The sequence below is a fragment of the Eptesicus fuscus genome, chromosome 14 (assembly GCF_027574615.1).
Source record: "Eptesicus fuscus isolate TK198812 chromosome 14, DD_ASM_mEF_20220401, whole genome shotgun sequence".
In the NCBI taxonomy this organism is placed as follows: Eukaryota; Metazoa; Chordata; class Mammalia; order Chiroptera; family Vespertilionidae; genus Eptesicus; species Eptesicus fuscus.
The window spans coordinates 36,558,930-36,586,189 of record NC_072486.1 but is presented as its reverse complement, the minus strand read 5'-3'; the positions used below and the strand labels follow the sequence as shown (position 1 = coordinate 36,586,189).

The window sequence follows — 27,260 nt, the reverse complement described above, 5'->3', positions numbered from 1 at the left end:
AGGCTAGGGAGGTTTTCTGTTATTATTTCTTGAAACAGGCTCTCTATCCCTTGCTCACTTTCTTTTCTATGATGCCAATGTTATTATGATTCATGTTGTCCCAGAGTCCCCTTAAACAGTCCTCCTGCTTTTCATTTTATTTATTTATTTATTTATTTATTTATTTTTTAAAACATTTTTACTGATTTCAGAGAGACATGAAGAGAGAGAGAGAGAGAGAGAGAGAGAGAGAGAGAGAGAGAGAGAGAGAGAGAGAAACATCACAATGAGAGAGAATCATGAATCGGCTGCCTCTTGCACGCCCCCTGCTGGGGATTGAGCCCGCAACCCAGGCATGTGCCCTTGACTGGAATCGAACCCGGACCCTTCAGGCCCGGGTCTGATGCTCTATCCACTGAGCCAAACCAGCTAGGGTTTTTAATTATTATTTTCTTTTTGCTGCTCTGAGTGATTTTTTTTTTTTCCTAACTTGTCTTCCAATTTACTGATTCAATCCTTTGCTTTGTCAGGCCTACGGGCTGTTCTTTCCAGTGTATTCTATAGTTCAGATATAGCATTCTTCATTTCAGACTGATTATTTTTCGTGGTTTCTATATCCTTCTTCATGCTGCTGTTGTTCTCACTAAGTTCTTTAAGCATCCTTATAGCCATTACTTTGAACTCTATCTGATAAATTGCCTTCCTCCATTTCATTTAGTTTTTTGTTTTTTTTTTATGGAGATTCCTCCTGTTCTTTCATTTGGGGCCTGTTTCTTTGTCTCCCCTTATGGGGGCTGCAGGTTCAGGTTGGGTACAGCCCACAGTCTCCTCTGCTGGAGCTGGTTCAGTCGCCCTGGGCTCAGGAGGATAGATCAAACAGCTCCAGTTGAGGATGTTGCTTGCAGCAGGAGGCTAAGTACTTCCCTGCCCCAGACAAGAGCCTCTGAGGGCCTCACACTTTGAATGCCCCGCTCTGAGCTGCTCTGGCATCCTCAACAGAACTGCACCCGGCAGGGTAATCTGGGACTTACAAGAATGATCCAAACAGTCTCTTGTTAGGGGAGTGAGGGTGCCTGCAGCCTTTAGGAGAGGGGAAGAGGCTCTACTGCCCCTACCTGGGGCTGCTCAGCTTAGCCTCCCCACAATGCAGTCACAGAGCTCAGCTCTCGCCTGCTTGTTTCCCCACCAGAGGCCTCCTAGGGGGATTCAGTTGAAAATGCCAGCTGTGCCTGGCATCAGTGTGCTGTGCCACCAAACCAAGCAGGAAGGGGTAGAAAGTCAGCCCTGCACAGGACTCTGATCTCTCCATGCAGTGGGTCTCAGCAAAGTGGGGGCCGAAATTCCCAGCTCCACTCAAGCTCTGAACTCTGCATTGGGAGCCAGAAATCCCAGACCTGCGCCACTCCCCCGTGCTGCCCACCCTGCAGGAGGAGGCAGGCCAGGCGGCTCCACAGGTGGGCGAGGGGTTCCAGCTGTGCACTCAGTGTAGGTGCCGCTTTTCCTCTTTCCTCAAGCCCAACGGTTCAATCACTGACTGGGGCTCTGCACAGTATCTTTCAGGAAAATAGAGGGTCCCTCAGAGTCACTGCTGGGTGCAGCCCGCAGACTCCTCCGCTGGACCCAAACACAGCCGCGCAGCCTCTCCAGCAGTTGGAGACCAAAATGAACTAACCGGGCTGGAAAGACGTGGTCCCAGCTTCCCAGACAGACAGAATCCCACCGGTTCCCTCTGCCCGATGCCACCTGGGCTCTTCCTCCTGTCTCTGCTGCTCTGGGTCTGGGATCCCTGTGTGGGGTGGGGACCCACACTCCCAGAGGGAGAGAGATTTGGACTGGGATAGCCCTCAGGCCTCTGAGCGGCCTCACCCGCTCCAGGGGTGTTCTCCCTTTCCTCTCCTCCGCTCCACTGACCAGCCTCCCGTGGCTTCTTCAGTGCTCCCCAGATGTAATATTTCCAATCAGCTACACTTCACTTGGTTTTCCAAGTTGATTGCGCTGTAGTTCAGCTGTTAATCCGTTCCCTGGCGAGGAGCAAGGACACGTAGCCTCCATCTAGGCTGCAGCCTGCTGCAAAGTGCTTCCCCCTGTGTTTTCTTTTTCATAGCTTTATCCCTTAGGTTTAGGCCTTGGATGCATTTTGAGTTAATTTCTATATATGGTATAAGGTAAGGGTCCAATGTCTTTCTTTTGCATGTGGATATCTAATTTACTAGTTTTTTTTTCTTTTTAAAATATTTATTTTCTAATTTGTCTTTTTACAGCATTCTTAAATATGTGTACATTTTGTTTTTTACGATATTTTGCAATTATTTTAGCTTTGTCCTCTTTTAAATCTTTCTTATTTTTTAATCATCATATAGCTTATCTCTTTTTGCACTTGCCCACTTGACATTTTATTTACTTGGTTTCCATTGTAAGACTATTTTTATTATAAAATATTTGATTATTATAAAAATAATTTATCAAAAATATATATAATTAGAAAATGAAAAACACTCATAATCCTAGCTTCAAGGAACAGTAACAATTTGGTATATATCCTTCCAGATACTGGTTGATTGTATATGTGTATATTCATACTAGATGCCCGGTGCACAAAATTCGTGCACTCGGGGCGGGGGGGGGGGGCGGGGTGTCCCTCAGCCTGGCCTGTACCCTCTCACAGTTCGGGAGCCTTCGGGGGATGTCCGACAGTCGGACATCCTTAGCGCTGCCATGGAGGCAGGAGAGGCTCCTGCCACCACCGCTGTGCTCGCCAGCCATGAGCCTGGTGTCTGGCTGAGTGGCACTCCCCCTGTGGGATCACACTGACCACCAGGAGGCAGCTCTGCCCCCAGTGCACGTCATAGCAACTGGTCATTCTGCCGTTCGGTCGATTTGCATATTAGCCTTTTATTATATAGGATGTAATCTGTCCATACGCTTTTCTAGCCTGCTTTTTTCCCCCACATAATGTATACTGTGCATTTTCTACGTCATTTCATGCAGAATCATCACAGTTTTAATGTTCATTTAAAGTGTATTCATATGGCAATATCATAATTTGTTTTTTGTATTGTTAAATGCATAAATGTTTTAGGACAGATCTCTTTAAAAATCATGGCTTTGGGATTTAAGGCATTGTTCAAGGCTTTTGAAGTATATCTTCTGTTGCCCTCTGAGAGGCTGTAACAGTTCTGCTCTCAGTAACCGCATGCCAGTGAACTCACACTCCCACACCACTCTTACAATTTACCATACTGGTTTGGCTGAAACTATTTTATTTTTAAAAAAATAATTAGTGAGATTTGCTATATTTTTATGTTTACAGGCTTGTGTATTTCTGCTATTGCCAGTTCTTGCACTCTATTTTTGTTTCTTTATTGTTGCTGTTTTATCCTTATTCTATCCTTATTGTTGCTGTTCTATCTTATCTATATAGCTTGTTGGTTTCATCTTACCTATTTTAAATATTTTAAGTAATAGTTTTCTCATTATCTTCATAGTTCTTTGCCTGGTTTTTAAAATTTTTATTTTCACTATTTGTCAGAATTTAAAAATAACATTTTTTCTTTTTAAAATAATCCTGGATTTAAAATAGGGAGCAAGAATCATGACCTGAGAGATGACAGTGTTAGGAAGATACCACGTCCTGTACCTGGCACCTGGGATGGCTTTTCCATCCACGTGCCACAGCAGTCGCTCTCCTGGCTCTTTTATGAAGTCTAAAATGGCCGAGAAGCTTTTAACTTTTGTAAGTCGAAAGACCTACAGGCTCTCAGTTTCTCCTGAGGGAATATTTTACTGGTACTAGAATCCCACTAAAGTAGTAGAAATATATTATTGTCTCATAACACCACCTATCTGCTAGGTATAAACTCTTTGGACTTCTGTGTTAGATAAAGCTGCTCCATTATTTATCATTTTTGGACTCACTCTTCTTTGATGAACAGAGCTGATGAGAAAAACAGTGAAGGCCTATCTTGCACTGGTCTCCATGGGACTTTGTCCCTCTGCAGAAACTGCCTGTGGGCAGAATGTATGAATTCAATGTCATTTTTTTATTATTGTTTAACACAACTGCATGCATGAGGATAGTACAAATACGTTTAATGATTTTTAGTAGCATAATCCAGAGTTCTGTAATTGCTCCATTTCCTCTCTCCCTTCCTTTTTTCCCCTCCCCCCTTCACCGCCCCCCGCCATTTATTATTTGTCAGAACACCTAACATGAAATCTAACCTTAACAAAATGTTAATTGTATGTAAAATATTGTTAACTATGGGAAATTGGGATTTGTCCCATTTCTTTTTAACTAATATATTGATGTAAAATGAAACTATATGCCTGCTACAATTGAGGACTGGAGGAATAACATCCTATTGACAGATGATAATGTTTTATAGATGTTGGTATCATATTATTAACAGATTTTTCCTCTTACTTGAGCCACATTTGCTTCTGTGTAATTGTTATTGATCTTAATTCAACCTTGAGTGTCACACAGTATAACCTTTCTTCCCCTGTGAGGACTCTTCAGCTACTTATTAGACATCCTTTTTTCTCGTAGTCTTTTCTTTCATTAACATTCCTCCCTTCCTCAGCCTTTCTTCAAACGAAGTATGGTAGTTAATAGTCCTCGGTGCCACCTTTCTGGACATAATCCCATTGATCAGCGTCCTTCCTAGAAGAGTGATTCAAGAGGGATTTTCAGACTGTTAGTGGACCAATTGAAAGTATAATGGGGCTGTAGTTCTTGAAGATTTTTTAACATACAGTAGTAGCAGGTGTTGCTATTTTAAGTAGCAGATCTTGCATGTATTAATTACTTTCTTACTACCCAATCTGAAGTGTCTCCTGCCACCTATTCCTCCCTCTCAGGAGACCGGGAAGCACAGCTCTTACTCCCATTCACTCGTCCTCAATGTGTAGTGTTGTGCTTTCCATACAGTGGCTACTTCATACATATTTTTTGTATGAAAGAAAAAAAAATGCTGTGATTGTTCATTTCCTTGACTGTCTCCTCATATTTTTGGCTACTGCTTCCCAGAATCAGGACCCATGCCGCACTTAACTTTGATCTGATTGCCTAACATAATTGTTGACACGAAAATGCTGGAATTCTGGCTGTATGGGTTTGATAGATAATTTTGAAGACTTATGTGGCTAGAGAGTGGTTGCAGATATGTAAAAGAGATAAAAGGCAGTTGGGTCCAAATCCTAGAATCCTTGGAATGCCATGCTAAAAAGTTTGCAATAAAGAGTTGACACATTGAAGCATTTTGGAAAATAGTTTTGGAAGGAGTGTAAAAATTGGGAGATTGAATATGTTTTGAAGATACTCACGTGGAGGGGGAAGTTTCCTCTGTACTGATGGGATCAGAATTTATCTGTCATATATAAGAATACTTTTATTCAGCAATCTTTTGATATAGGATTATGGCCTTTTATTTTTTTTAGTTTGACTCACCAGTTCATAGTTGCCCTTTTTGCATGTTCAAAATGGGTCCCTTGTTTCCAGTTTCTCTTTTGTTCAAGAGAGAATTTAAAAAAACCTGTAAATGAATTATGAATGAAGGATTCTTCCAAATGTTAAAAATTTCCCTCTCTCTAAACAATGTCTCACACTTATCTAATTCCATAGCCTTTTTTTTTTTTTTTTTTTTTTAGCAGATTGCTTTATTCAGTTTTTCCAAGGCATCCAACTTAGTTTTGGGGAGAAAGAAAGAAAAAAATAAATAAATAAATAAATAAATAAATAAATAAATAAATAACAAAACACAAAACAACTCTTATTTTGTCTCTGTTGACTGGCATATTTTATTTAAAAAAAAATTAAATGTAGAGGTGGAATAGACAGCAAAAGAAAGAAAAGAATAGGCTGTGACTTCTGGTTATACCCCAGTGTCTCTTGACATCTATTTTCTGGACACGTAGCCGCGCAGGTGGTAACTATATTTCCGCGCTTTACTGGTAGCCACGTGAGGCCAGGAGGCTAGATTCTGGTCATGGGGATATGAGTGGAAATGATGGTCACAACTTTTGGGGTGTACCCTTGAAGGGAAAGCACATTCCTCCACTTCCCGACTTATCCTTTCCCAGTGACTGTAAGGGTCACGGACAGGTGGGATCACGAACAGATATCTCACCTGAGTTGGAAGCCATGTCATGAAGATGGCAGAGCAACAAGATACAGGGGACTTGGAAAAAGGGTCTATTGTTATCACGCTGACCCTGAGCCCTGAACTGCTCACTCTTGGACTGCTGTGTGAGAGAGATGGCATTTATTCTCTCTTGTTTAAATCACTTCTGTTGCTTGAACCAGAATCCTAATTACAACTTTAAGGTGTGTGTGTACATGCCAAAAGCAAGGCATCACACAGAATTGATTTAATATGAATTGGTGAAAGTAGACAAAGGAGGTAGTAGTGCAGCAGGCCCTCAGATAACGTCATTTCCCTTCAGCATCATTTGTTATGACATTGATGAGATGCTATAGGAACTTAACTCGTGTGTGTGTGTGTGTGTGTGTGTGTGTGTGTGTGTGTGTGTGTATACTAGAGGCCTGGTGCACAAAATTCGTGCACGGGGGTGTGTGTGTCCCTCAGCCCAGCCTGCACCCTCTCCAATCTGGGACATCCCTCTCACAATCCAGGACTCCTGGCTCCCAACTGCTCGCCTGTCTGCCTTCCTGATTGCCCCTAACCTCTTCTGCCTGCCAGCCTGATCACCCCCTAACCACTCCCCTGCCAGCCTGATTGATGCCTAACTGCTCCCCTGCCAGCCTGTTTGCCCCTAACTGCCCTCCCCTACAGGCTTGATCACCCCCAACTACCCTCCCTTGCAGGCCTGGTCTCTCCCAACTGCCCTCCCCTGCTGGCCATCTTGTGGTGGCCATCTTGTGTCCACATGGGGGCAGCCATCTTTGACCACATGGGGGCAGTCATCTTATGTGTTGGAGTGATGGTCAATTTGCGTATTACTCTTTTACTAGATAGGATATCAGCCAGTGGTCAAATTGGTTTTATTGTACGTCCTTTCATTTAAAGCCACAGAATCAATTGTTGATGTTGAAGTGAGATTTCTTGTATGTGCATTGGGTTACTTACTGAAGGGAAATATTGAAAGTGGTGAGAGAGTAACATTAGCTGACATCACCTGTGAAACACGTGGTCATCCAAGTTTGGTTTGATAATTCCTCAGAGCAGGCGATGGAAATAGTAAGTAAAATTTGGGATGCTTGATAGGGAAAGAATAATATCCACACCTCTTTCAAAATATGCTGAGAAATCATTGCTTGTGTATTAACCGTGAGGATTACAAGAGTTAATTTACACTATTTTTATTTTAATTTAGCCTAAAATTAACCTACCTCCTGCTGAGCCCCTACCTGCTGAGGTAGTAGGGAAAATTACAAAATGTTCTAAATTTAAAAACATCCATTGCTAAAGCCTTAGTCCAGTATCATCATGTAAACAGTCCATTTATGTAGTATTCAGAGAAAAATGTTTTCATTTGCCATCCTTTTCTACTGCTGTTCCCCCTCCTTGGTGCAGTAGACAGGGGTCGAGTAGAAAGGATGGAAGAAAGACTTGAACTCATTGTAGCCATGACAAAGTCTAGAGCCTTGGATTTGATGTGCCCTGCCTCCTAAGGTCTGGAGGTGATGGCTCTCCCCCAGGTGCTCCTGGCATCACAGTCGATGTCTGTGGTTCTACAACTCCCGCCTTGCTTAGAGCCAGCCTGCGTGAGCTGCTGCTACGTGCAGACTTTGGAATCTCTTACTGCCCATCTCTCTGTAAGCTCATGGCCTTGGTGGTTTTCCCACCTGCTATATTGGGCCACGTGGCAGACCCAGTGTTTGTCAAGTCAGTTTCTGTACTGACAACTGGAGGTGCCTTGGTAGGAAAGCTGAACCCCAGAAGCTCTCCTGCCTAAACATGGCATGATCCTTTTTAGTGCCCATGTTGATAATGGGCTCCACTTGGGAGAAAGTAAGGAGAAGGAACGAGGCAAGAATGACCATGAAACTTTGGGGAGTAAAAGAAATTTGCTGTGAGTAGAATAGGAGATTTATGTGCATGAGTAATGAGATGGGAACATGGGTTGAAGCAAACAAGATTAAAGAAGATGATTTTGTTTAACTTTAATCATGGGAGAGAGCTGACCAAAGGTTTCTAAATAAATTGTACAATTTTGAATAAAACTTATATAGAATTTAAAAAGTTGGAAATTACAGAAATGTTTGAGGAACAAAATGGCATTATTCAGATGTAAACACTTTTCCCCCAATATATTTCATATTTCCTTCTTTTGCATATATGTATACTAGAGACCTGGTGCAAGAAATTTGTGCACAGGGACAGGGTCCCTCAGCCCGGCCTGCACCCTCTCCAATCTGGGACCTCTCAGGGGATGTCCAACTGCCTCTCGCAATCCGGGACCGCTGACTCCTAAACACTCGCCTGCCTGCCTGCCTGCCTGATCACCCCTAACTGCCTCTGCCTCGCCCCGCATCTGGGACCCGGGCTTCCTTCCTTCTGACCGGCCGCAGGCACACAGGACCCGGGCTGGCTTCGCCCTGGCCGCAGCCACAGATGCCCGGGACCTCTGGGTGGGCGGCTTGTCTCCCAGACCGCAGCCTGGCTGGTCCCCATTCCTCTCTCACGAGCTCATTTGTGCCTGGCTGGTTCCCATTCCTCTCTCTCCCCAGTGTTGAGTGTCTGAGAAGTTACTGCAGTGTGGCAGCGTGAGGACGTGATGATCATTTACATATTAGCTCTTTATTATATAGGATAGTCAGTTTTTAATATCTTCAGGTTTCACATTGATGAATTCAGCCAACTGTGGATCATATATTTGAAAATTTAAAAAAATTCCAGAAAGTTCTAGAGAGCAACACTTGAATTTGCCATGTATGCCCTGAGCACTGTGCTGAATCCATGTGAAGGAAGTGATGTGCAGGCACATGTGTGCAAATATAGGCCATATGGAAATACTATGCCATTTTATATAGGAGACTTAAGCATCCTCGGATGTTGGTGTCTGAGGTGGGGTTCTGGAACCAGTCCTCCGTGGATACGGAGCAACAACTGTATTTATATGTGCAGTTTAAAAATACTATATATGTTTACCTTTTCTCTATAAATTACCTCTGTGTCTTGCTGTTTAGAATATTGGTATTTTTCTTGTCAGTTAATGTTAATTCATGATGAGTTAAGGAAATCTACACTTTGATACTCATTCATTACTAATATTTTTCCCTCTTCTGTAGTTTGCCTTTCCACTTTATGTATGGTGATTTTAAAAAAAAACATATGTAGTTTTTGGCGGTTTTTGTTTGTTTTCTTTATATATCTATGTATTTGTATATGTAAACCTAGATGACATTTATTTATTTATTTATGTTTTGCTTTTTTTTTTTGTTTGTTTGTTTTTTTAATTTCTTTATTGATTAAGGTGTCACATATTTGTCCTCATCCCCCCATTCCCATCCCACACCCCTCCCCACGGATGCCCCAACCCCCAGTTGAACTTAACCGTTGGTTAGGCTCATATGCATGCACACAAGTCCTTTGGTTGATCTCTCCCCCCTCCCCCCACCCTCCCCTATCCTCCCTCTGAGGCCCGATAGTCCGATCGATGCCTCCTTGTTTCTGGTTCTGTTCTTGTTCATCAGTCTATGTTGTTCATCATTTCCCCTAGATGAGCGAGATCATATGTCACTAGATATATACTTATAAGAACTGAATGTGAGACGAGCAATAATAGTTATGCTGACAGGCAAATGAATCAGTCTGTAGTGAGTTTCTTTCTGGACCAACAGTTCCTTTGAGACCCAATTTCAATGTCCACCAGTTCCTTATGTGTACATGTCAGCACTGACCCCTCAGCTCTGGATAGTGGACAAATGGTGGTAACGGAGGTCCGACTCCCTCTGGTTTGGTCTCGGCCGGACCCAGGGGCACGGCTTCACCCAGACTAAGGGGCACGTGGCCTCCCTAGATGACATTTAAAAATGTCAGCATAAAGCCAAGCTCTGTGTCAAAGAAACTGAACCTGACCGTGGCCTAAAGCAGACAGCTGCTTATTTCTCCCATGCACACATCTAAGGCGAAATGCCACAGTGCTGGGTGCTCTGCCTGGTGTGGGCGTGCTGCCTTCGCAGTGTCCCACCCCCCCGGGCCCCGATGGAACAGGGCCTTAGGCACACCTGATTCCCAGTTCATACGAAGGATCGGGAGAGAGAGAATCCAAGGCTGCTTTTTCTTTTTACACACACACGGCTTGATGAGAAATGTGGTGACGTGGCTGACAGTTAGCAGCAAGGGAGGATAAGAAATACAGTCACTAGTTACCGTATTCCCAGGCACTGCTCGTATGATAATAGAAGAAGGAGAGAACCTGTTTTGTGGGCGGTCACCACACTTTTTCTTATTTCTCATGGTCTTCTAACAGTTCATATAAATATTCACTTATATTTTCTTCTACTTTCTTCATGGCCCCCTGTTCCTCCCTTCCTCCCTTTCCTGCCTTTCTGTCTCCCAGCCAGTGAATAAATATTTATTGCTCGCTCTCCTGCTATGTGCCAGGAGTAAGCTTTGGGGATATCATGGTGACAAAAATCAAGGGCTCTCTTCTCTCATAGCTTGTAGTCCAGTGGGTGAGAAAGATGTGAGCTCAGTTGTTCTGGGAGTGACCCATAGACCCTGGAGGCCCCGAGACCATTTTCATATTAGAGAGATGTTTGGCTTTTCCATCCTGTTGTTATGCCCTCTAATGGTACCAAAGTAATAATGGGTCAGGTCAGTAGCACCCAATTGTTCTAGTACTCATGGTATTCTTTGCTTCTATGCACTTACGATTAAAAAAAAAAAAAATGATGAAGTCCTAAAGGGCATTATTTTCATTAAATCTGGATCATTAGGTACACAACTCTTTAATATTCCGTGTGACCAAATGAGAAGCACATCCTAAGTACCTCTGTATGTCGAAGTATGCTGCCTATCTGAGGCAAAGCTGTGTGATTGCGTTGTGAATTGAGCTGGTTGCCCTTTTCCTGGAATGCCATATTTACTTGAAAGAATGACTGATAGATAAATTATGGTTAGTTGAACTTGTGAATTTGGCAGAGTTAGTCTGTCACGTCAAGGAAAACAGCTAACAGTATTTGTCGCTAATAATAAAATGTGAGCTTTTGCACACACAAAAAAATGAATAAATGAAGGAAAGTTTAAAAAACTTGTCCCTACCACTGGGAGCTTGACATCTCCCAAGACTTAAGGCCTTTCCTGGTGAAATTATGGGTAATATTAAAAAACAGGGTTGTTGTTTTTTTTTTGTGTTTTTTTTTTTTGGGGGGGGGGGTTGTATATTGAAATTCATCAACATTCAATTCTGTATAACTCAGTAAACTAATTTCCATATCATACATGGGTGAAAGATCCATTCCAAGTACAGAATAGACCAAGGGATTTTACAGTGTCAGAGTATGAAAAGTTCATAGAAATGCATTATAACCAAACTTGATCCTTTTAAAATTTTGGTGTAGGCTATCCACAGTTATCTGTAAATGCTAATGATATGGTCTTTCTTATCCTAACTACATAATTATATGAAAATGGATTTTCTTTATATACTTCAGCCAAAGTAATATATTGCACCACATTAAATGGGGAAGTAGATATGAGAATCCAGCTGCCTTTTTTTTTTTATTATTTCAGAGAGGAAGGAAGAGGGAGAGAGAGAGAGAGAAACATCAATGATGAGAATCATTGATCGGCTGCCTCCTGCACACCCCCACTGGGGATCGAGCCCACAACCTGGGCATGTGCTCTTGACCAGAATCGAACCCAGGACCCTTCAGTCCGCGGGCTGACGCTCTATCCACTGAGCCAAACCAGCTAGGGCCCAGCTGCCTTTTAATAAGCTGTTTGTTGTAATGGAAAACAATGTTCCTTGTCTTACTTTTTTGAGAGAAGAGGAAAATTATTAAAGTAATATGTTGTTTTTATAGCTAATCAACAGCTAAGTGACTATGATTATTTGAGTTTTCTTCTACCTCAGTGGTCCTTGTTCTCTGGCTTGCATCAGAATCCTCTGGAGGGATTGTTAAAGCGCAGATTGCTGGGCCCACTCCCAGTGTTTCTTACTCAGTGAATTCTGGGTGGGGCCTGATAATGTACATTTCTTAAGTGTTGCTGATAAGTTGATCCTTAGATCATACCTTGAGAACCACTGTTCTTTTTCTTTGGATTTACTGGACAAACCTATTTGAGTTGACATTTGTGGGAAGAAATAAAAAGATTGGGTACAGCACTGGTGGTTTTACTTAGTGGTTAGGCAGTGATGGCGAACCTATGACACGCGTGTCAGCACGGACACGCGTAGCCATTTCTGATGACACGTGGCCGCTGAGGCGGCCGCATGCCGAGGATGAAACATTTGCTGCTCCTGAGGATGAAACATTTGCGAAATAATGTTTTTTCCTCAAAGTGACACACTACCCGAGTTATGCTCAGTTTTTTGGCGAAGTTTGGCACACCAAGCTCAGAAGGTTGCCCATCACTGGGTTAGAGTGTGAGCTGGTAGACCGAAGGATTGCGGGTTTGATTCCAGGTCAAGGGCACGTACCTGGGTTGCAGGTTTGATCCCCGTCCCGGTCGGGCACGTACAGAGGGGCAACCAATTGATGTGTCTCTCTCATATCAATGTTTCTTCTCTCTCTCTCTCTCTCTCTCTCTCTCTCTCTCTCTCTCTCTCTCTCTCTCTCTCTCTCCTCTCTCTCTTCCTCTCTCTTCTCTCTCTTCCTCCCTCTCTTCCTCTGCCCTTTCCTCCTCCTCCTCCCTCCTTTCCACTCTCTCTAAAAATCAGTGGAAAAAATATCCTCGGGTGAGGATTACCAACAACAAAAAGACTGGGTACAGGTATAGAGACAATGGCTGGAAGTGCCCTTAGTCACCAGAAATTTGGGAATTATTTATAAATTGAGCAGAACAGCATGTTCAGTGTCTGAGACTTTACCCTGCTTACAAGCTAACAAGTTAGCCTGTAACAGTTTCATGGTTGCTAGCAGAGGATAAGAGACTTCTGGTTCAGAGACAAAAGGGATTTTATTACAACAATTGCAGTTGCTAGAGAATCAGCATTTATTACGGTGATTTACCAAGCCCAATTCCCTAAGGACAAGAGAAGGAGAGCCAGGTGATGGCTAGACAAGCAGTGGGTAATGTGGCAGTAGAGGAACCCTGAACTTAGGGATCCCCAATGTATGTTTTCATAATGTGCAGTAAGCCCGCCTGACCTCTGTCCCAGAGGACACATTCTCTTTACTGTACTGGACAGTAAACAGACCTGCCCTGTGCTCCAGAGGGAGAGGAGACATTGTCTTCCAGGACTGTTTGTTCTCCAGCGAAACATCCTTGAAAAGATGATGGGAACAAGAGGCAGTGCCTCTGCCCACACATGTTCAGAAACGTGAGAGAGACCCAGGGAACATTGTCAGTTGACATGGGAAAAGTTGTAAAAGTTTGCATATGTATTAATTACTTACTGGTCATAAATTATAAATAACTGAGCAAAAGCCATGAGAATGAACTTGAGTCTTAGACAAAGCAATATATGGTTCCCTAGTGAAGGAAACCATTCTCTGCCTGTGTGGCTCCAAGTTATTTTCACAAATGCGTGTAACTATCACTGGGAGAAAAATTCCTCATGTTTATAGGATCTATGTAAACCAGGCATCCTCAAACTGCGGCCCGCGGGCCACATGCGGGTGTTTTTGCCGTTTTGTTGTTTTACTTCAAATTAAGATATGTGCAGTGTGCATAGGAATTTGTTCATAGTTTTTTTTTTTAACTATAGTTCGGCCCTCCAACGGTCTGAGGGACAGTGAACTGGCCCCCTGTTTAAAAAGTTTGAGGACCCCTGATGTAAACTATAAAACTAAACAATTTTATAAATTTACAGGGTGGGCAAAAGTAGATTTACAGTTGTTTCTATGGAAAATAATATAATAATTAATGAATAATACAATAATTAATGAATAACAATACAAGAATAAACTGTTTTCCATACTCACAACTGTAAATCTACTTTTGCCCCACCATGTATATACAAATATATAAAATATATAAATTTAAAAGTAAAATTATTATTAATTTAATATGGTAGTGATACATTAACTACAATAAATTATACTTGCAATATGATTTTTTTGGATTTAGCATACCTCTTTTACAGTGGGCTGTGTAACGAGTAATTTTCCACCTTTTTTCTCTATCTAAACTTCTCTAACTTTCTTTTGTAAAGCCTTCAGTGATTATCATTTGACCATCACTTGGCCCAAATGCATCATTAACTTTTGTTTTTCCCTCATTAGCTCAAGATAATTAAAGTAATATACTTGGCACGGAGTTAATCCAAACTTTTTGGATCCATGTCACAGAAAGCAAACTTATAACTGGCTCTCATAGCTTGGAAATGAGGGTGAAATTGTCTTCAGTTATGAAGAGTGAGATATATTTCCTGCTTTGCCCAAGCCAATCCTGGTGTATGCTTGTGCCCCCTCCAACGCTCCAAAGGGTTCCATTCTGGGTGGTACACTGGAATGCTCTCCCTAAGTATGACTTCATCAAAGGTTCAGGGTGTCAGGCTGCTCTCATCCTAGGGTTCTCTCCGTCTCGGTGCTGCTTCCCTGTTTGGGCTCCTTCCTCAAATGGTGTACTCTGTGATGCGATTGTGGAAAATGGCTTCTGCAGCCCACATTATACATCATCCTTTCAGTGCTGTGATTTTTCTCGATAGCTTTCACACAAAAGGCCAGGGAAGGTACCTGATTGGTGCCTAGATCTCATTTTTTGGGTGAGGTGGGTGGGGGTGGGAAATCACTGTATCCAAAGTGATTACTTTGTAAGTTTTATATATTTTTATACATACATATATACATATACATATATACATATATACATATATATATATATATATATATATGGAAAATGTTGCTTTATATAACATCTGTAAGCATAAAGAATTTTAGTTCCTATGACGTACAAACTCTGATTGGCCAGAAACAAACACATGACCCCTTCCTTGGTGGTTAGGGGTCTAGTGATTGACACCCAAACCAGATAGAGTGGTGGATGGATGGGGCCCTAAGTGAGGTACAATATCTAGTACTTTGTGCCTTAGGCACCTATAAACACCAATTCAGATATAGAGCCTGGAATTGTATGGCTCTGTTCAGTTTCAGATCCTGAAATTATATGGCTTTGTTCAGCCATATGGATTCATTTAAGTGACTCAGAATTTCGTAAATTATTTATCATTATACAAATGAAAACAATGAATTAAAAATTGTAGAAAACTTGTATACCTCCAATAATATGCTTGTGGCATTCAGTCCTCCATCCTCACCCTCACCTTGGGAATCTTGACTTGTAGACACACTGATTTCTCAGTTCAGTTAGCTGATGGGCGTGGTCTCTTTGGGCTGCCAGGAAAGAGCCCACAGTTCATTGTTTTGTCCGGTCTTTCTAGAGTAGCCTTGAGTGTGCATCCATTTTTGCTCTGTCTGATAGCATGGTACCTATCTCAGGCATAAATGACTCAGGCGGTAGTTGTTTTATGAGAAATTAAGATTGGAGAGAGTGGGGAATGTGGACGATATAGATTCTGATATTTAGTCATCAGCTTATTGTTATATTCCAGAATGTCAGAAATGTCTTATAAATATGTACATGTAAATTTATAAAAATGTTTTGTTTTATAGTTTACATAGATCCTATAAACATGAGGAATTTTGCTCCCAATGATAGTTACATGAATTTATGAAAATAATTTCAGGCGGAGAATGTTCTCCTCCCTTAAGGAACCATACATTGCTTTGTCTAAAGCTCAAGTTTATTTGTTCTCATGTCTTTTGCTCAGTTATTTATGACTTATGACTAGTAAATAATTAATACAGGATGGGGCAAAAGTAGGTTTACAGTTGTTTATATGGAAAATACAATAATAAATAATACAAGAATAAGCTCTGTTTCACCTACTCACAACTATAAACCTATTTTTGCCCCACCCTGTATATTCATTTAACTATAAGTTCAGAGCTTCTTATACTTAAATTTAAAACAATATATGTTTTTAGATTCTTACCCCTGTTAGGGAATTAGAATAGAAACAAAATCTCCCAACCCAAGAATTCTTTTCACAAAAGTAGTAGAGAAAGAAAACACTTTTATTATTGAATACGCATTGCCCCGAGTGCGGTGTGCATCTCAGGCAGTCACTAAAGATTTCAGGGACAAAAGAATCTCATCCCCTTATATATCCAAGGTGATGCAACCGATTGCATACATGTTTTCAAAATAAACAGTAACTAGTCCTTAAATAAGAGGCTTGGCCACACCCTTTGCCACGCCTTATAGTTCATCCTAACTTTACCTGTTAACTGGGGAGACCATCTGTGTTAGATAATTGGCCTTATCCAGAGGAGAAATAAACTTCTCATTACTTTATGACAGTTTTGCAGCTTGGAGGGGGTACCCACCCAAATTAGGATCCTATCTTCCCACGTAAACCAGAAGATGGGGCACCATCCCCTCTGTTATGTTTACATTTCAAAGAAATGGCTCCCCGGTCCTAGCGAAAGACATTCTGGATTGTAAATCTGATTTTAAGAACGCCCTATTTAGTTTTCAAAAGTATACGTACATATAAATGTTTCCAAAATAAATGCTCTAAGAAAAAGGAGGGGAGGAAAATATTTTTCTTTAAGTAGGGATAATTAAGCCTCTTGTTTTTAATTTATATTTGCCCTTACTCTCACTTTCTTTGCTTCTATCTTAAATATTAGGACCTTGATTTTATTAATCCTATAGTAGCAGGATTAATAGATAAATAGAGGTGACTTCAAATGCATTTATAATTTGGATGTAATTGCAATTTAGTTTTAATTGAATGTAAAATTTTTAATTTGTTCATTCTACATGAAAACGTAGGATTTCTCAAACAGTAGATTAGCATTTTAATAGCTGCCTCGCGCCCCCCTGACTGCAGAGGAGTTCCGTCTGTGTGACTGGGGGATGCTCCTTCGTCCTTTCACCATCGCTGTGATCCCTTAGCATCAGATGCTGAGCTCCACTTTGTGCACCTGCTGTGCTCAGTATTTGCTCTCAGAGGTGCGGTTTTACATGGTTACCTTGACCGGCCTGACCTAGTGACTGCGGTGGTCACGCACTTCGACCTTTCCTGACCAGTGCATGTTATGTAGTCCTTGGTTCCTCTTAAAGGAAGGGTGCTCCCAACCTTTGAAACCCACCTCTGGGTTTAGATGAAAAGCATTAGCCGCCTAGCTGAGTATTGTTAGGAAAATTTACCCTTTTTCTTTCTTCCCTGCCCCTCCACTACCTTGGAGGGTTTTTTGGTTCTCACATATTGCTTTCTGCCAGTTTCTCAAACATGACTGTGTGGACTTGAGAACAACCTTTAACTAGCTCTTCCCTCTCTGCTAGGTTGAAAGAATGCCAGTATTTAGGATGTTGGAACCATAACTGTGTAGCATTTGTAATGTTCCTACTAGGGCTCTGCATAGAAGTGAGAATTGGAAACTAGTTACATAAATTGCTAAGCTTTGAAAGCTATTTTTTTTTTTTCCGGCACTTCTGCCTCTAGGACATGTATTCCACAAAGAGTACTTGGGACTAGCAAGAAATTAAGTAGAAATTCAATTAACAAGAAATTCATCCCCCTACTTTAATGTTAAATAGATATCAGCATTTTTCTGAGCCACAAGCCTTTGACTAGATGCTCTTGCAAAGTAAGCTAAGTGTCTCATGCCACCAGTTATTTTAAGAGATACGCAGTGAATTAGAAATTAAGATAATGTCTAACACCAGGAAATTTTTGTTTCTTTTCTCATTAAGATTTTAAAAAATTTTATCTGTGTTATATGTAGTTTGACTGGTAATGATTACGTTGTCTACTATTTCTGATGTTTCTCCTTGAGTGGCTGTCAGACCCGACTAGCCTATCTCAGGTAGTAAGCCCTTCTCTAGCCGTTTGAATTGTTGAGTTGTTTCACTGACAGAATGGACCATGGGTGGCTGGCTGTTCAGTGAAGCTCACTGTGCCTATGGAATCCCTTTTGTGTATGGATACTGGGATCTAGATGGTTCCATTATAGCGTGGCTCCTGCTGACTCAGATTACAGTGCCCTAGGAACCCACAAGGCCTTCTTGAAGATAGCCCTGCGGGGAACTGCCTAGGTGTGATACTTGGGTGGACCTCTCGCATTAGAGAAATGTGTGAGCCATATGCTTACAATTGTGCTTTTTCACAGAACCAAGTACACTGTTGTTAATTAATAAATAATGGGTTGTTTATCTTGGAATTATTTTTATTGGCAGATGCCCAGAAAGATTCAAAGCTGTCTGGAAATGAAGAATGCCCTCATTCTTTATTCAGCTCTTGCTTTTCTATTTAATGTACTGATATCTTGGGAAAATAATTTGAATATCAAATCACAAGTAAAATTTAAGCAATATTTCCTCCACAGAATTTCAAATAAGACATTTAACTGTGGCCTGTTCTCAGATTCCTCTGATAATTTAGTGTGTGTGTGTGTGTGTGTGTGTGGCTGGAGGGGGGAGGGGGTAAAGAGAAGGAAGCCTAGAAATGTGCCATCTAATTGTATCAGTCATAAATAGCTTAAATAAATTCAACTGCATTTCTGGTTGATTGTGTGTCTAACACAAGATAGCTGCTGAGAATTCAAATAGAAATAAGTGCAAAGTCAGAGGCAACAGGGATCACATGGGGAGTGGGTCAGGAAAGGTTGATGGAGATAAGTGTGATGGTTGATAGAGGATCACCAGGGTGGCAAGAGGAAGTAGAGCAAATCATATTTTGTTAAGGGAAACTGTTTGAAGATTTGTGGCATGATCAGCAGTAAGTGTTCTTGGAACTATAAGTTGTATTCAGTAATGCTGGGAGCATAAAGCACTGGAGGAATGGCTAGGAAAAATGGGAATATAGCCCAGATAATGAAAATCCTGAGCCCTATCTCAAATGGCAGTAAATATGTTCATGATATGTAGCTGTGGCCAAAGACAATGTGCAGCTAAACCAGCAACTTTCAGCCCTTTTCATCTCATGGCGCACACAAACTGATTTCTAAAATTCTGCGGCACAACAAAAAATATGTATTTTTGCCAATCTGACAAAAAATGGGTATAATTTTGATTTATTCATACTGGACAGCTATTGTGTTAGCTGTTGTCCTTTTTTTTTTTTTTTTTTTTGACAATTTAAGGAGAAAGAGATCCGGGCCTCTGACTAAATTTAAAAATTCTTGCAGTTCACCAGTGTGCTGGGGCACACCAGTTTAAAATCACAGCGCTAAACAATAGAATTGTAATATATTATTTATGTTCTATATGCAGATGTTCTCAGTATCTACCAATCAGGATGAACCTGACAAGTAACTGATCTAATTTATGTAAAGATAGCAGCTACTGTTAAGTGTGAAGGATAAGAGAGCTCTACTTTATAAGGCCATTTCATTAGTAACATTTTCACGTTACGATGGTATACTGGCAGGGACTCAGATTGTGTGAAGACCCTACATTAGTAGAGAGTGAAGGAGAGGTTTAGAATGGGCTAAGGAGCCCTTGTCATTTGGATGACAAGGAAGATAGAAAAACAGGGGGAGACCTTTCAGTCCTGCATAAGCCATTGCCTCCTGGTGCAGCAAATCATGTTGGCGATGATAATGGTGGTGGAACATACGTTGCATGAGACGTGGCTATTTTAATGTATAATATTTTAAAATTACTTTTATGTGACTTCTTGGCATCACTGCCATCTACACCCCAAAAGTCAAGGGTTAAATTATGATTATTGGCCAGGCAGTTAAAACATGTTTTAATGGGGAGCTCAAAATCTCGAATAAAACTTATTTTAATTTATAGATAGAAATTTTTAATGCTTTGGAGAATATATGTGGACAACAATAAAAGCATTTTTTTTCCAGTTAAGTTTTATTTATTGAATTTAAGTATTATGAAGTAATAAACAGATGGGACTTATTTTTGGGAACTTGTCTATGTGTTTGGAAAATAACAAAGATAGTTTTGATATAAAATAAAATTCCACCGTAAGAGACAGAAGGAGAAAGAAAAACAAGGTGTGTCTGTTGGAAGTTGGATATACAGCTGATGAAGTTAGAAATGCCTTATTCTGTATAATTTTACCTTTTTTAGGTGCTGGTGAATCTGGGAAAAGTACAATTGTGAAGCAAATGAAGTAAGTAGATTTAAAACATTAAATTAGTATTTTTCTGTTAAAATGTACCCTTCCATCAGAGGAAGTAAGTGTTTTCTTTCTCCCTTTGTCTCATTAGAATTATCCATGAGGCTGGCTATTCGGAGGAAGAATGTAAACAGTACAAAGCGGTGGTCTACAGTAACACCATTCAGTCCATCATTGCTATCATCAGAGCCATGGGGAGGTTGAAGATAGACTTCGGTGACTCAGCTCGGGCGGTAAGTTATTAAATTCTTCGGAGCAGGCCTGATGAGTATAAAGAATAATAACTTGCATAATACCATACCACAAAACAGATTTATCAGGTATCTCAGGACCATTTTATAAAAGCAATCAAAGGATGGTGAGTGAAGTCAGAAGCCTTAGAAGTGAATGAAATAAGAATACACAGAGTGTGTAATCTTCCCTGTATAGCTAGAATATTCTCCTTATCCATCAGAAGATTTGGACAATTTAATAACTGTTGCAATGTTTTCTATATATCATGTGATATTGGGTTCCTCCCTATCTCCATAACAAATTTTAGTCATTACTGCTGAGTTTAGTAAACTGCCTACACTGGCATTCTTCTAAATTTGTTTTTATAATTTGGAATGCTGAAATGATCTAATTATTTGTATTCATGCCCAGACTAAAAAGCAATCTAATCTCTTATAATGAAAACAGAATAAAAGCTTGCATGTCTTTAGAATAGGAAAATAACTGGCTATGAGGAAACATATATCAGAATGTCAGAGCTACAGACAAGGACCTTAGGAGACAAGTTTCATTTTTTGAGTATAGTTTTTTTCTTCATTGATATATATTTTTAATAACTGGTATACAACTTGACCTACCTAGAAAACATAAATTGAATCTTCAGCTTAATTTTTTAATTTTTTTGTATAAAGTAGATGTATTATTATTGCTGTGACTACAGTTTTATAATTCCTTTGTATTTTTATGTATTCAAATGTGTGTATGCCACCTCTTTACTAATAAATAGTATGAAGATTTTTTTTGTATAGAGGCTATTCATACTTAATAGGGAAAAATGAAGGCAACCTTAGAAAATATACATTAGATAAATCTATAAAATGAAGGCAACCTTAGAAAATATACATTAGATAAATCTATAAAATCGGTGTTGTGTTTTTTTTGTTACCCTAACATTTCTTTATAGGTTACTAGGCCATATTAATTTTCTAATCATCTTTTAAACAAAAATTTAAAAGCTTAGTGTAATGAATTAATATTTTCAAGATTGTTTTTAATAATAATTCATAACTTTCTTCTAAATTGTCATTTCTGAAACAAGATTTGATCATATCCAGACATTTTTTGCTTTATCTACTGTCCATTGAGTCTGTAACTTTTAACAAATGCTTTTTGAGCTCTTAGTCTTACACAGAAGGGAACTACCCTTAGATAAAAGTCAAGAATTTATATATATTGTACTTTACACTAATTCTGATTATGGTAATTTAAAACTTTTATCAAATTCTCATATAGAGTATTCTGCATTCATATCTTACATGTGATTAGAGAGCAAGGTTTTGTGGCCTCCAGGAAGTAATGAAAGTTCAATGCAAGCAGTTATGAAGTCTTTTTATTTCTTATTTTTCTCTCAAAGAATGTTGCCATTTTCTGCCTTTTTAGAAGAAAAAACAATATAACTTGGACTTTGTTTCAGGACTGACTGAGAGTAACTGCTCTCACCACTCCTTTTGGACTCTAGTTGTACCCTAGTCGTCACTGTTCACCTTCAGCCTGCTCTGTTTACGATAACTATTGTTAACCACTTCATGCAAATGTGTTCATTCTTCCACTTTGTTTTGATCAGTTCACTCTGTCTTCTGTTGACTTTGCTTCAACACAAGCTTACACATAACTGCGAGGCTTTTGGAAGTGTGCTAAGAAATACAGAGATGAATTAAACATGGTCTGGGCATGAGGAAGAGACCTTGGAGCTTGGTAATGAAACGTGTGAAAATTTTCTAGACAAAAATAGGGAAAGAGCATTTTATAAAATAAAACAATATATTCAAAGGGTGAATATATTTCTATTTCTAAAGAATTAATTCCTGGAAGTATTATCGTTGAGTTGAAGGATAACTAGATTTTTAATTTTGATAAGTACCACAGATTTGCTTTTAGTAGAAAAGCAACGTGAATAGTCTTTTCTAGAAATTGTGCATCAGTGTCTACCACAGTCTGGCCAATTTAGATATTATAAGCATTTTAATTTTTAGTATCTCATGAGTGAAAAGTATTTCTCTTTTTCTTTTTTAGTTTTTGTTTTCCTGATTTTTAGTGAGGTGAGGAAACTTACTTTTTTTCTTTCATGCACTCCTCTTAATGTTCTTCACTCAATTCTGTTAAATTACTTGTTCTACTCACATTGTGTCTCTTGAAATATCAAGGATATTAACCCTTTTTATATTTTGCAGATATTTTTCTCAATATGTTTATTTTCCTTTTTTTAAATAGTATTTTTCTTATTACAGAACTCTTAATTTTGTTTTTGCAATTGATTCTGACTTCTATGTTGTGTCTTGTTAGACAAATATTCTTCAACTTAAAATTACTTTAAAACTACTCTTATTTTTCTAGAATGTTCAGTTTTATTTCTTTAGATTTATATCTTCACCCACCTGGAAATGTGAGATTGTACCATCTAAGTGTATTTTATAATCTGATCATCTCTTGCCTTACAACCACTTATTAAATACTCCATTTCTTAGTGACTTGAAAATGTGACCATTCGCATTAAATTATCTGTGTTTCTGGGCTGCATTCTTTTTTCCCCACTGATATATTGTTTTCTTTCTTAGGTCAGTCACTTTTTAAATTTTTTAACCTCTCTGAGATTATTTCATTATAATAAGATGGAAATAATAATAACATCTACTTCGGAAGGTAGTGAACAGTAATGACATAATGAACATCAAGTGTTTACCACATGCTTTGGTCATAATAGATACTCAATAGATGTTTGCTGCTGCTATTGTGATTATTTATAATTATTATACCACTATTATTATTCGTGTCAGAATCACATTATTTTAGTCTCTGTTGCTTCATAGGATTGGTATTTGGTAGGTTAAGAGCATGCATCCCATTGTTGTTCTTTTACCAAAATACCAAGGTTATTATGTGTCTCTGAACTTGAGAATCTGCTTCCCCACATCCTTGTTGAGACAAAAGAAACAAAAAGCCTGTTGGTATCTTGTTTAGAATTACATCTTAATATGTAGGTTAATTGGGTGAAAATTGCCTAAGAAGAATGAACATTTTAAGAGATGCTGACTTATTTGCTGTGGTTTGCTTCATTTTTGGCAACTACTAGATTTGCAAAGCATATTACACATTAGTTATTTAAAATGAGAGGAAACAAAATTGTTTTTAAGGGTGACTTAGAGCAATCAAATTTTGTACCTAATATCCTTTCAAAACTCTCTCAGAATTCGTGTATTCAGTCTCTGGATGATAATGTATTGATAAATTAGATTCTTCTAGTAGTGTGAAGCTAGGGAAGCATTATGTATGGGCATATTAGCATGTCCAAGACACTGCATTGCTTAAAACAGTGTGGCTCTAAGTGGCCCATGGACCAGTTTCTGTCCACAAGCACAGGATGAGTACAGAATTAAGAGTCAGCATTCAGACAGATTTCTAAGCATTGGTAGAGTAACTAACTTATATATTAACTCTGATAGTTTAAGAAAATGGGTTTATATAGTACTTTGTCATTTAAATTTTATTTTTCTAATAGTGTTAGTTCTGAAATAGTTTGGAAATAAAAACAAATCAAAACACAGACCGGCCTTCATCACAGATAGTTTGACAAGTACTTAAGTCAGAATGACTTGGGCTGTAAGGAGCTGAAAACCTTGCCTTGAGTTGACTTAAACAAGCTCCCATTCTCCCTAATGCCTCAGCTCGCTCTTGCACAATGGCTACTTCTCCGTTCCTCTCATTTGTAAATCATTTCTTTAGTTAATTTATGTCTGTCTGCCAGGTTGCCAGGTTTTGCAGATTGCTTTTAAGAAAGGTTGTACCAATTTGCCTTCCTAGCAGCAGTTTAGGACAAGACCTTTTCTTAGCACTCTAAGTAGTAAAAATTTATGAGTGTTACACTGAAAAATTACTGGGTAATTTATTAAATTTTCTTTCAATTTCATTTACAGTTTCAATTTTTAGTACAATTTTATAGTTTTATTATCTTTATTGACTTTTTTTAAGGGCTTAAAGCATTTAATTTTTAAAAAATCCTTATTGTTGAAAGTATTACTGATTTGTTTCTCTGTTAGTGGTCTATTTTATCCCTTATTCATTTACTTATTGCAGTCTTGGTGTTTCCGTTATCTGCTTGTTTGTATTGTACATTTGTATTAACCCTTTGCCCACTAATATATAGTATATTCTCTCCCATTTTGCTTGCCTTAATCTATGGTTTTTATTTTTTTAAATCTTTCCTTATTATTTCTTCCATTATGTTTACATTTAGAAAAATCTTTAAACCAAATAGATTTTCATGCTATTTTAAAAGTATTTTAGGGGAGTCAATTTTAACTTTGCTTCTTGTGTTTGTTCTTTAATGCCTCTGAAACTCACTTGGTCATATGTATGGAGTAAGGGTTGACATTACTATTTTCTTCAGATGGCTATCTTAATTATTTATTAATTTTTTTGAAAAGTCATATTCTTTCCTACTAATTTACCTTGCCAGCTATCATATAGTAAGTTCAGATTTAGGATTCTTTATCCTGTTGAACTACATTAACACCATTGTTATACACATTGCAGGCTTTTCATATCTGATCATTTTAGCCCACTCTCCCCAGTATTTTTCAAAATGTTCCTAGTTATTTTTACTTGTTATTTTTCCAAGGGAGTCTTTGGTTTTGTATTCTGGCTTATGTTTGAGAACTTAGATTATATAGGATTATATTGTTTTTGATTTTGAGAAATATTGATTGATGTATATAGCAAAGGGATGTTAACCTTCATTGGAAATGTAATATGTGCCTCCAGCACACTCTTTTTCTATTTCCCCCAATTCATGGATCGATTATCATATTTCCATATCTCTTTTAGCAAAAGGTTCTATTGTCCATATAAAGAACACTTCAACATTTTTTATTTTATTAACTTGAAAATAAAAATTTATAAGATGCATAGAAGTTGTATTTGAATAACACATTTATTGTAATCTCCCTTTCTGACACAATGAAGCGCATGCTCACTTCAGTTGAGTAAGAATTTTTGCCATTGCTGTTTAGTTAAAATTAACTTAGATTATTTTAATTTTAGGCTTTTTACCCCTTTTAAGCAGTGCTCTAGGAAAAAAAGAAAAATTACTTCCTTTTCTGTCATTTTTTTTATTTCCCTTGATTTTTTTATTTTTATTTTTAAATAAATATTTATTGTTCAGATTATTACAGATGTTCCTCTTTTTTCTCCCCATAGCTCCCCTCCACCTGATTCCCCCCCACCATGCCCTCTCCCCCCCACCACTGTCCTCATCCATAGGTGTAAGTTTTTGTCCAATCTCTTCCTGTACCCCTCATGCCCCCTTTCCCCCAAGAATTGTCAGTCCACTTTCTTTCTATGCCCCTGATTCTATTATATTTACCAGTTTATTCTGTTCCTCAGATTTTTTTTATTGACTTGATTTTTAGATTCACTTGTTGATAGATATGTATTTGTTGTCACTTTGTTGTTCATAATTTTTGTATTTACCTTTTTCTTCTTCTTCCTCTTCTTAAAGAATAATCTTCAGCATTTCATATAATCCTGGTTTGGTGGTGATGAACTCTTTTAGCTTTTTCTTGTCTGTGAAGCTCTTTATCTGTCCTTCAATTCTGAATGATAGCTTTGTTGAGTAGAGTAATCTTGGTTGTAGGTTCTTGCAATTCATCACTTTGAATATTTCTTGCCACTCCCTTCTGGCCTGCATAGCTTCTGTTGAGAAATCAGCTGACAGTCGTAGGGGTACTCCCTTGTAGGTAACTAACTGTTTTTCTCTTGCTGCTTTCAAGATTCTCTCTTTGTCTTTTGCCCTTGGTATTTTAATTATGATGTGTCTTGGTGTGGTCCTCTTTGGATTCCTTTTGTTTGGGGTTCTCTGTGCTTCCTGGACTTGTAAGTCTATTTCTTTCACCAGGTGGGGAAAGTTTTCTGTCATTATTTCTTCAAATAGGTTTTCAATATCTTACTCTCTCTCTTCTCTGGTAACCCCATAATTCTGATATTGATATGCTTGAAGTTGTTCCAGAGGCACCTAACGCTATCTTCATATTTTTTGATTATTTTTTCTTTTTGTTTTTCTGGTTGGGTGTTTTTTGCTTCATCATATTTCAAATCTTTGGTTTGATTCTTGGGGTCCTCTAGTCTACTGTTGGATTTCTGTATATTATTCTTTAATTCAGACAGTGTATACTTAATTTCTGACTGGTCCTTTTCCATTTATTTGGCATTCTCATTAAGATCATTGAAAGTCTCACAAGTTCCTCGGAGGTCTCACTAAGTTTCTTGAAGATTCTTGTGTAATCTTCTAACTGTGGTTTTGAACTCTATATCCAGTAGTTTGTTTTCCTCCATTCCTTTCATTTGTGACATGTTTCTTTGTCTCCGCATTTTGGCTGCTTCACTGTGTTGATGGAGTGGCTTTGTGTGGTAGGTGATCTATAGGGCCCAGTGGCTCAGCCTCCCAATCACCTGAGGTAGACATTCTTGATGCATCCCTTTGTGGGCTGGGTGCACAGTCTTGTTGTATGTAGTTAAGCCTTGATTGCTGTTGGTACACTGGGAGGAATTGACCTTCAGGCCAATTGGCTGTGAGGATCAGCTGTGTCTATAATGGAAGAACTGCTGTGCTGGAGACACCCTTATGGGGCAGGACTTGCTTCAGTGGGGCTTTGGTGCTCACTGAGTCTGCCTGTTGAGTGTGTCGCTTATGGATGTGAAGAGTTGAAATCTGATGTCATCTCACACTG

At 39.0% G+C, this 27,260-nt stretch overlaps 1 protein-coding gene across 2 annotated transcripts in view; it reads left to right on the top strand.

The window, feature by feature from the left end:
• GNAI1 (G protein subunit alpha i1) overlaps window positions 1-27,260 on the top strand; it is an 82,705-nt gene that overhangs the window by 33,926 nt on the left and 21,519 nt on the right. The window contains exons 2-3 of one of the 2 annotated variants that reach the window (XM_008149617.3): window positions 20,217-20,259; window positions 20,357-20,498. The exons of the other annotated variant lie outside the window; for it this stretch is intronic. Of the exons in view, the coding sequence (XP_008147839.1) occupies window positions 20,217-20,259; window positions 20,357-20,498 (185 nt within the window). The remainder of the gene's footprint in view (window positions 1-20,216; window positions 20,260-20,356; window positions 20,499-27,260) is intronic. 2 annotated transcript variants of the gene reach the window in all.